Genomic DNA, 10687 nt, shown 5'->3' on the forward strand with positions numbered 1-10687 from the left:
CCCCCCCCCCCCCCAGGGTCACAGACCACTAAAATATGAAATACTCTCCATGGTTAGGAAACCCCAATACAGGGCCAACTCGAGCATCACCTTCTAATTATCATCAATCAGGCACACTAGAAAAATGAGATACAGAAAAAAATTGTAATGGAGAAATATCAAATAAAAGAGAGACAATGTTTGTACCATGGTAGTATCATTGACATGGTGAATGTTGGCAAGACCTCTGGACAAAATTCTCCCATTTTTATCCAAGTCCATCATATCCTGAAAATGGAAGGAGTCATAACTCTCTTCTTTCTTTTTCCCTTTGGTTGCAGAACAACTATTCCAATTTACAGCAGAGCCAGAAAGAAAGAAAGAGATGCATAACATATGCCTATAACTGGATCAAACACAAGCTATCTCATCAACCAACTAAAAAGAAAAAAATAATGGTTATGGAGAGGTGATAAATGCCATTCAAATATGACATAAAACAATAAAGACAGGAGAAGCACATGAACCTCATTTACTAATGCATAGCTATGTGAGCTACCTTTATTGACCATACAGTATATCGTTTCCACATAATATCAGAAAAGGTTGCTATGGCATGTGGAAGCCCTAACTATATATACCCCTTGATGGGAAATAAGGGAACAAAGCAATATGTGGTTTCCAACAAAATATCTACAAAAGAGTACACTATTTTTTCAGCACAGAATATCAAAAAAGGGTTGCTGTGATGTGTGGAAGCCCGATCTTTACTCCTTGACGGAAAAAAAGGAGGAAAAGCAACATCTAATATCAAGCAGAATATATACAAAAAAGTGCACTCAAAGGGCAGATCAGTTTAGTGACAGTCATTTACTAATGCGCAACAACTAGGCCTACCTTGCATTGCTCGTATGCAGTGGAGTATTTAAGTGCAAAAAATAGGGCGTCCGAACCCGTGGTCTCTTCGTAAAATTAGATATTTTATGTATATATTTTCTAATATTTGTATAATATTATATTCTTGCACCCGTACTATAAAAAGTCTAGTTGGTCCACATGGTTAAATGTTGAGCTTTTGACTTTGAGGACTGAGAATCAATTCCATTTTTCTTGGGGCACCCATATTCGAAAAATCCTAGATTCGCCTCTGCTCGTATGGTGTATTTTCTCGACACAGTATCAGAAAGACATTCTCAGGATTAATAGAAACCCAACAATGATGTATGAAAATGGAACAAATTTACTCCTTGGGGGGGGGGGGAGCAACAAGTAATATACAACAGAATATCTACTAAACAGTACATCTCAAATGCAATATATTCAGCAACAGTCGTATAAGGAGATTCTACACAAACACACACACACATGTGTATATATATATATATATATATAAGTATATTTAGAGAGAGGCAGCAGAGCGCATTTTGCATAATTAGAAGTTCGGTGGTTACCTTATCAAATGAGAACAATTGATAATGTACAACATCTTCCAATAGATCCCAGCGACGGTTAGCCAGTGAAAAGGAGAAATTGTTGCTTGACATTGGAAACTCTACTCTCTGTTGCAGGAAACAGGTCATTTGGTACTAAATCTACTGTACTATAGTTGTAAACGTCCACAAATCATATATGCAGATAATAACTACTCACCTTTGGGTGACCGAATTCATTGCCCATGAAGTTGAGGTATGCATGACCACCAATTGTAGATGTAATTAATCTGATCATCTATTTAATACAAGAAGATTCCAACCATAATTAGACAAGCCCAAATGCGTGGGAATATCACAGAACAAGCAGGCAAGTAATCTAAAATTGTGCTGAAAAGAGGGAAATAGATTCCCTTGGGTAAGGAGTTTATCTGAAGGATTAATCTATTAACCAGAAAATCAATGAAATCAGATTCATCAAGCTGAACTATTTCCCAGAAGAAGAAAATATTAAAACGCTAGTTCCTTCTTGAAGCACATACAAGTTTCACCTGAATGCCCCTACTTATTGACTGCAACAAAGAACGACGACAACCGTACAGAGGTTAATTTGACCTCAAATAAGAGGTAAGCATGAAAAAAAAGGCAGTCTGGTGCACAAAGCATCCCGCTTACCAAAATAGAGGGAGACTATATTTAAACAAGTGAAGGGTGGCTGTTCATAAGAGTCAGACCTGATCAACCAAGAAATGTCAAGCAGTTTCTCTAGTGTAACAAGCAGCCTCTAGGTAGTACCAGATATTCACCTTCTACATGAAGTGTAAACCACAAGTAAAAAAATTACCTTGTGTAACGAGCAGCCTCTAAGTAATGACTCTTGTGATATGGAAGATTTCCCCAAGGAGTTACCAATCAGTATTTCTGCGAAGGAACGACCTCCAGAAATGGACTAAAAGAGAAGGGAGAATTACAACCAGTCAAATAATGTAGATTGTCAAATCAGACCTTTACAATATGAAAGAAAAGTAAAGGAAAGGGGAGAAAACTCATAAATACATGACAATAAAAAAAAGTGTAGCTACCTGGTTGTGATTTTCTGCATACAAAAGCATTTTATCAGTATTTTGTCTGTCACCCACTAATGTGCTAACAATCTGAAATAAGTCAACCATATTAAATTCCACCAACTACCATAGCATTAGATGTTCAAAAGGAGAAAAATCCTGTAAGCCAATGATGCAAGGTTCAACCTTACTCATGCACCATTCATGATCAGGAGTATTTTCAAGTAATGCAAGCCACATCTCTGAGGCAGAAAGATTGGCAATATAATCAAAACCCAGTCCACCTTGAGATGTTGGATCGCAGAGTCCAGGATATAGAGTTGCCTATGTAACAGAAAGAAATCTTTATGAAAGGACAGTTGGGGGTCTGCAGAAATTAGAAATGTAGAGTTTGTAATGCAGGGTTAGTGATATACAGAATGTAATTCAAGGATTAATAATGAAAAGATTGTAATTTAACGATTACATGCTATTGGATATTTGATTGTTGTATTAAAATTTATTATACAATGTATTTTTGAAAATATGTTTTTATTTTTTAAAAATAAAATATTAGTTACTACATGAAGGGTTATTCTTTTCATTTATTGTTCTAATCCATGTATTACTAACCATTGCATTCTTATTCCACATTCTATCCCACATAAATATAAAATAATACATAGATTCCCACATAACTTATGTGAGTATTAGTTATGTAGAAAGGAAAATTTGAAACCAAACACGTAACAGATTATGCTAAGTTTTACGTGGAACAGAAAAATCAAACCAAGCATTGTATTAAACAATGTTGAATTTTATGTGGAGATTATTTCTCCATTACTCCAACCAAATGTCACCCCTTGTCTCAAGCTACAAGTTGCATGTGAAAAGCAAGGAAATCTGACATATCTAGTAATACAAGACTAAGAAATAAGCTTGCACAAGAAGAACACTCAACATTGAATTATCTTTACTTATCAAGAAACATTTAGTGAAATCCTCTTTTCAAGAGATATCTTGAAGTATCATAAGGTATACTCAGCAGAACTAAGTTCAATAACAAAGGATTTCTACTCCTCGAAAGCATCAAAGGAAAGCGATGAACAATTCAAGAGAATTGAAATAGTTCACTTACATCCTCAGCAATCGTGATCACATTAGGATGAAGAGCATGTAATACTTCATTTGCTAATATGAGGTACAATAAGGCCTCCTTGTCAACATATTGGTTACAGTATCTGCAACAACAAAAGTTTTAGATTGTCGAAGAAAAACCAACCAACAGAAAGATAGATGCTCATAATTTTCCAATGTTTAACATACATTCTAGTCACATAGTTTTCAAAATTGAGGTCCTTCTAGCTTTGTTTTCTAATCCACATTACAATCTCTAGCACTTCCTAATCAAGATAGATACCAAAATCCAGTTAAAAGACTGCAAATATATGAATCTTAAATATATGTCATTGGTGAACAATGTGTAAACATTTTTTTAATAAGTAAACAACGCATGAACAATTAACTTGACACAATTGAACTTTTGATGCTTACTCATCCATGTCACCAGTAAATGAAGCAAATCCATTATGCGTATACAACATGGACGAGAGCGAATGAAAATGGAAGCCATCAACATGATACTCCTCCACCCACCTGAAAAATACCATTGTATAAGCAACATGTCAAGAAAATAGTTTCTTGCACAATCATGTCTGTTAGGTGAGAGCATTTCGTTTCAAAAAGAAGTTTGTTTCTTATACAGAAATCGCTCACGCTCATGCATCAACCGTGTGAACGTGGATCTATGAGACTTCACTAAGAAGAAAACATACATACTGCCAACTGCCAATTGGCTAGGTAATGGCCCTCTCAAGCTCTCATACCCTGATGTCTTCTCTATAAACCAGCAACAAAGGGCTGGCATTAGTGAAGTTTGGAGCAATCAGGTATGGAATTTAAGTTATAGGGGAGCCTTGAATGACTGGAATTTGGACAGATTTGCTGAGTTCCTAAACACCATCAATCAGTTCATTGGAACTTCTCAAGCTCAAGACAGGTTGGGGTGGATAACACAGGCACTTTTTCAGTCAAAACAGCTTATCACAGTTTGAACCTTGATAACTAGCTGACCTAGTTATGGCCTTGGAAGCACATCTGGAGAACTGAGATCACATACAAGGTGGCTTGTTTTGTTTGGTTGATAGTCGAGAGAGCTTGTTTGACACGGGACAGGCTACAGAAGGGGAATACAACTTTGCTTTCTTTGCCACTTATGTGGAAAGTGTACACAACTTTGGGACGTCTTCCTTGCTATGATTGGTTTGAGCTGGCCAGTGTCAATGACTTCGCTTGACATGCTTTCCAGCTGGAACGGAAGGGGAAGCACAAAAGCTAAAAAAGAAGATGGAATATGATCCCAGGCTGCATATGGTGGACAATCCGGAGGGAAAGAAATCTTAGATGTTTTGAAGGAAAGAGAAACTCAATCCAGAAGATAAAGCTTAGTTGTATTTTGCTTTTTCATTTTTGGTGTAAATAAGTGTACATAGGTGACACTGAGGCCCTAATGCAACTTTTAGAGCCTCTGTAGTGCAATATAATCTTTGCCTAGCTTGGTTTTTGTTCACACTCTGTAATTATGGCTTCACAGTCTCTTTTAATTTTAATACAAGTTGTTGCCATCTCAAGAAAGAAACATCAACAAGGCGATGACACTCTAACAGACTTACTGTTGACAAACAGGCTCACCTCCACTAGGTTGGTAGATGAATTCTCAGCTTACAAATTTTCTTCACAAGGTGCCAAATCTCTAATCTCTGCTTACTTAAAGCAAATTTTTCTTTCTTCTTTTTCCTTTCTACTGGGGGGCTGGGGGCAATGGAAATTCTTTGAGAGGAGTGGTTCCTGTTCTAGCTTCATGTGACACGAATGAGGATCATTGAATTCGGACCATGTGAGAGGGATGGAGAGGACAATTGTCTACAATTTCACTTTGATAAATAAAAATGGACTTCATCTGGGAAAGAGGCAAGAGGACGCATGCCGGTGAGCAGAAGCAATTTAGAATTTTACCAAGAGTGAATCTACTCTGATACATTGCGAAATTGAGGAAGAGGACTTATTTTGTATTTCCCACTTGATGCAAATGAACTACAACATAAACCTATATATAGGTGTAAAGTACAATAAAATATAGCATGAACTTAATAATCAAAGGGTGGTGGTGCATTTATTGCACGGCCAGCAACATTTATCAGGTGCCAAACCTTCGACTTCTAACAAAACTTAAAACTAGCAATGAAACTGAGAGAATAGCATGCATAGGATGGAAACCATATAACAATAAACTCACCAGTTCAGATTTGAAAGAAGAAAGTGCAGAACATCAAGATCTCCATATTTGAACATCCGTGTGCCCCAGAATTTGTGGTGTCCACGTTTACCTAGTTGTGCAGTAAATACAGAACTCAGGATCCAAAAGGAAATCATATGATATAGAAGTACTGAAAACATTTAATCAGATATAGTTCTTTTACCAAGTTACTGAAGAGAACTCCAACTAATTAGAACTTCCATCAACATAGGAATGCCACAAAAATAGTATATTAGATTTACTAGTAGAATAAACAGTGAATATGGTGTCTCACTTGCTTCAAGTTAGAATTCTCTCCAACCCTGGCAATCCTCTTGTTATGTTCTGTCCTGACCAAGCTTGATATGAAGTTTATATTTTTATGGCCATGTACAATAGAAGTACTTGTTGTTTGCATTAAATTTAAAGAGTATTTTGCATAAATATATAAAGCGGTAAATGAGAAATACAAATTAGAAAAGGAACAAGGTTAACCTTTCATGGAAGATTCCACTACCTCTCATTTGTGCTTATATATTTTGTATATGACAATAATTTACTTTATTATTAAGGTAAACTGACACACACACACATAAGCACGTCTATATACATTCATGTGAGTGTATATGCACTCCCACTGCCCTGTTTATGAATAGTGGAGATATAACTCTAGTTTGGAGGAAACCAAAAGTAGCCAGGCTATAGTCACCTATGCACTGAGTGTTGTCTCATCCTTCCTAGAGACACAGATTGAGGTTATTGATGTTCTATTTCCACACAGTAAATATGAGAATCATGTTTGGGTGAATGAAAGCAAGAAAATACAAATTCTCAAAAACTATTGCCAATCGCAAAAGAGTGCAAGATGAAATAAACACACATTAGCTACTAGGAATACTAGGGCAAACGAATAGCGACCACTACTTTAAACTGCACCATGAAGAGCATGTGTCACATAAATACACATTTGGTTTAAGCATACCAATATTGCAAATGCCTGTGTCACGCGTCACACATGGCCAGTGGTTTAGCACGTGGTCACACGTGTATACAAGCCACAAACAACTATTTTCCAATTTATCTTTCCAACTTTTGATGATCTTATGGGGAAAATGATGGGAGTGATTTAGAGGCTTTTTCAGCATATCTATTTTCAAATCCATTACAGGCTCTTCAATAAAAGAGAGTATGAGTGCTGCATTGGGTTTAACCATTTAAGGAAAGAAAAGATTTTGGTTTAAACATATTCATAATTTGACATCAATTTGATCTCCCATATCAATACCAGATTCCACTCCCTTGTTGAATCAAAGACACTGTTATTGAAGACCATACATCTTGTTCAATGTACACTTAATTATACCTAAGGAAAACAATTGTGCAACAGATATTTGAGCTAGTTAGAGATCCCTACGTAGAGCTCAAACTTCTTCCAGAATGATGCAGCCTGTAGGCCTAGCCAGCAGTCATTTTTGTTGTGTAGTACTAGTAGTTCCAAGTTAGATACTAGTATAACAGAAATGTAAGCAAATTGGTTGGCGAATCCCAGAACCACATGTCACAAATGACACATGCATCAGGGAACACAGTGTGATTTTGTAATGTAACAAATGAAAATTAATCAGGGAGTGAAGTGCTTCTAAACATTCTCTTGAAGACTATACCAGTGTGGAAATAGCAATCATTTGCTCCATCAAAAAGAGATAGCCCAACCATTTCATCTGCTGCTGCATAAGAGTGCACAATCTCCAAAAAGACAAGCAGTCCAAGCCCTGCAAAACAGAATACGATTAGTAAAACCAATACGGATAAAGAGAAATCATAGCAAGAAGGTGTATCACAATGCTATCCAGAATGTTCATTAATGTAATATGACAATGTCTATAATTATTACCAGCACTCACAGATTAAAGGCAAGAAGAGGCATAAGCTGGAAAGGGTCTTGAAAAATCTTTTCTTAATTTGAGAAAGCTAAGTTGACATGTCGTGTCTTGCATCTTTCTTTTTCTTTTTTTTCTTTAGAGAAGGAATGTTGTGTCTGAGACATCATTATTCGCCTTAAAAAGAAGGAATTTAAAGCTATCAACATGGTTTTTAAACGATTCTTGGAATAGTTTGAAGGCGACGTGTCTTGGAATAATTTTAAGGCTCACAAGATAGCATCCTCTAGTTGACAGGACTATCTGTCAATACATGTCATTCCCAAAAATTATAAAATATGTTCACACTTCACAAGGCTCCTACTTTCCTTAGCAAGTAAATGGTGTTTTGTGCTTCCGACGCAGCAAGCGTTGGAAGGTGGGTAGGTTCTGAAGAAGAGTAAGGCCTTAGCTTAAGGCAACTAGCTGCAAGGACTTGATAGGATAAAACTCGTTCAATTCTTTTTATTCAGGTTGAGCAATCTGTAGACAGCGGCATAGACATTTAGGTTTATGGAATATCCAGTAATGAATGAACATCCTCTAAGTACAAGAAACCAAATGGAATGCATTAAGCAAATATAGCTTCCAAATGAACCTGGCAGAAAGATAATGTCAACGAATTGCTGGGGTGAAGACCGTCGGAGAAATTTACAAGAGACTTAAAATACCATCCCTCAAGCCATTTGGTGGATTATTTGTCTTGAAAGAAATGATAGAATTATGAAGGCCGTAGGAGAAAATTACATTAGTCTAAAACAAAGATGTCTTATTTTGCTAGCTTTTTGTTGCAACCTGGTTATTGTACATGATGTTCATGCAATTTTAGATACAATCAGGGATCTTCATAATCTGTAGTTATGTTTTCTTGGACTGGCTTAGCTTGTGCTTGGACACGCGATTTCAAGTCATGATTTTTGGACATGCTATTTGGGATCATGATTTGAAATCATGACTTCATATCCCAAATTCTCAAAAAAAGAAAACATTTGGGATTCCAAATCATGATTTCAATTTTTTTTCAAAGGCCCATAAGTTCATATTTTGTAAAAAGAAACCAGCATTTTAAATTTTACAAAAAAGATTCATGCTCGGCATGAAGTGATTGCCCCTACCATGTGAAAGAACTATATTAAAGAATAGCTAGTTATCAGGAAATGACACCTCTATCACAATCATAGAGAATATGGTTATCAGATAATTAAAAGGAAAGAGAAAGCAAATAATATGCAACATAAGTAGTCACTAACAGCATAGCAGGACGTAAACCATAATTGCCCAGGTCAAACGTCAAGGATTACCATGTGCTTCATCAACCAAGCGCTTGAAGTCATCCGGTGTGCCATAACGGCTACTAACAGCATAAAAATTGGTCACCTGTATAGGAAAAAAGATGGTGAAATCATATCGATGGTGAGGAAGAAGCTATAAATCATCGTAATCAAAAAGAAATTATAAATCATAAAGGCTGAGCATGTTCCAAATCTATACAAAAAGGTTATACGTAGTTGCCCAATACACTATCCTTATAGCTAAAAAGAGTGGGGGGGAAATGAAGATGCAATATTTCAAATGTATAACCGGACAATTGGTCAACTAAAATTGTTCAATTTACACTGTTCATGCAGGATTCATGAATTTACAATCTGTTAATTTTACCAGACTCGAAAATTGATTAAACAAAAACCAGATTATGCATCTGGTATATTTCATATAGTAATTGAATACAGGGGCAGTGTCGCCTGTCACCAAGTTCAAGCCTTGTTGACCGTGTAATCCAAAGTAAGTAAGGTGAAAGTCTAATTACATGGCTCACCTTTTTACAGTAGGAAGCACAAAAGTCCAATTTTGAGAATGTATCATATGTATCTTTCAGAGATAGAAAATTGAGGAGAAACTAATTCTAACTCACTCTATATCCAACAGTGAAATAATCCTTGTGCTCAACAACTCCAATAATTTGTATTGCATTGTATCCAGCTACTTTTACATGCGGAAGGACCTGGAATGACAAAAAGAAATATTAAATGAAGTCAACTTGCAAATACAAAAAAAGTGGTAAAAATTCTTTATCCATACAAATGTAAAAACATCGAAGAAAAGAAAAACAATCTTTCAGCATAATACAGAAATATTTCTGATAAAACAGGCCTTTCTTTTAAATAATATGGATTAAGTTCAGATATAACAACCTAAACCAAAGACTGGAAGACAATCATATTTCTACTTAACAAGATTTTGAAGAGTGAAAGTTAAAAAGTTTTGATGTCAACACGAATTGTAAGACAAAGTACAATGTAGTCACCTTGCTAATAAAATCATTGAAAGATGAAACTTTTGGTTCCTGGCCAGAGATGCCAACATGACATTCATATATGCGCAAGGACTTAGGCTTGACTGGTAGCTTGTGTTTCCATTTATAAGCATATTCAGGAGGTGGTTCCCAATGGACTGCTAATGCTTGCATCCCGTCTGCATCTGCAAATGAGTAAAGGAGTTCAGCAACATCAAGAGAAGGACTACCAGTAGCTAAGGAAATAAGAAATGAAACCAACAGCAATGATAAAACCAACAGCAGTGATATGATTATGTCCTGCATCTCTTTTACAGCGGGCATGGAGATTCAATTTAGAATTATCTACTCAAAATGCTAATCACAACGCACAAGTCAATTATGGAGGCCCCTCCCTCTCCCCCATACCGCTTTTGACCAAATGAGGGATTAGATTGATTTCCTAGATCATGGAACCAGCTAAAACCGGAACGACAATCAACCAAGCTTAAGTTAGCTCCTTAAGTTCGTGCCTCTACTCGAGATTCATGCACTTTCAGACAGACGCAGATTACGATTTGTTGTGTAGGAAGGGGAAGAAAAAACAGAAAACCTGAGCTTGTCATTCGTGTTGTGCTTTCGGTCCGTAGTTGTGGCGCTATTTCCCATTCTCAACTTTAATCTCTCTC

The 10687-nt window shown here is 36.4% G+C and overlaps 1 protein-coding gene across 2 annotated transcripts in view; it reads right to left on the reverse strand.

Annotated features, from left to right (window-relative positions):
• LOC125876323 (1,4-alpha-glucan-branching enzyme 3, chloroplastic/amyloplastic) overlaps positions 1-10687 on the reverse strand; it is a 16306-nt gene that overhangs the window by 2047 nt on the left and 3572 nt on the right. For both annotated transcript variants that reach the window (XM_049557479.1, XM_049557478.1), the window contains exons 5-17: positions 10032-10204; positions 9639-9728; positions 9028-9103; positions 7472-7579; positions 5808-5898; positions 4007-4108; positions 3591-3693; positions 2660-2797; positions 2492-2563; positions 2254-2358; positions 1630-1707; positions 1431-1538; positions 187-267 (exon numbers count right to left, since the gene is read on the reverse strand). In XM_049557479.1, the coding sequence (XP_049413436.1) occupies positions 187-267; positions 1431-1538; positions 1630-1707; positions 2254-2358; positions 2492-2563; positions 2660-2797; positions 3591-3693; positions 4007-4108; positions 5808-5898; positions 7472-7579; positions 9028-9103; positions 9639-9728; positions 10032-10204 (1325 nt within the window). The remainder of the gene's footprint in view (positions 1-186; positions 268-1430; positions 1539-1629; positions 1708-2253; positions 2359-2491; positions 2564-2659; positions 2798-3590; positions 3694-4006; positions 4109-5807; positions 5899-7471; positions 7580-9027; positions 9104-9638; positions 9729-10031; positions 10205-10687) is intronic.

Source organism: Solanum stenotomum, chromosome 9 (genome assembly GCF_019186545.1).
Source record: "Solanum stenotomum isolate F172 chromosome 9, ASM1918654v1, whole genome shotgun sequence".
Lineage (NCBI taxonomy): Eukaryota > Viridiplantae > Streptophyta > Magnoliopsida > Solanales > Solanaceae > Solanum > Solanum stenotomum.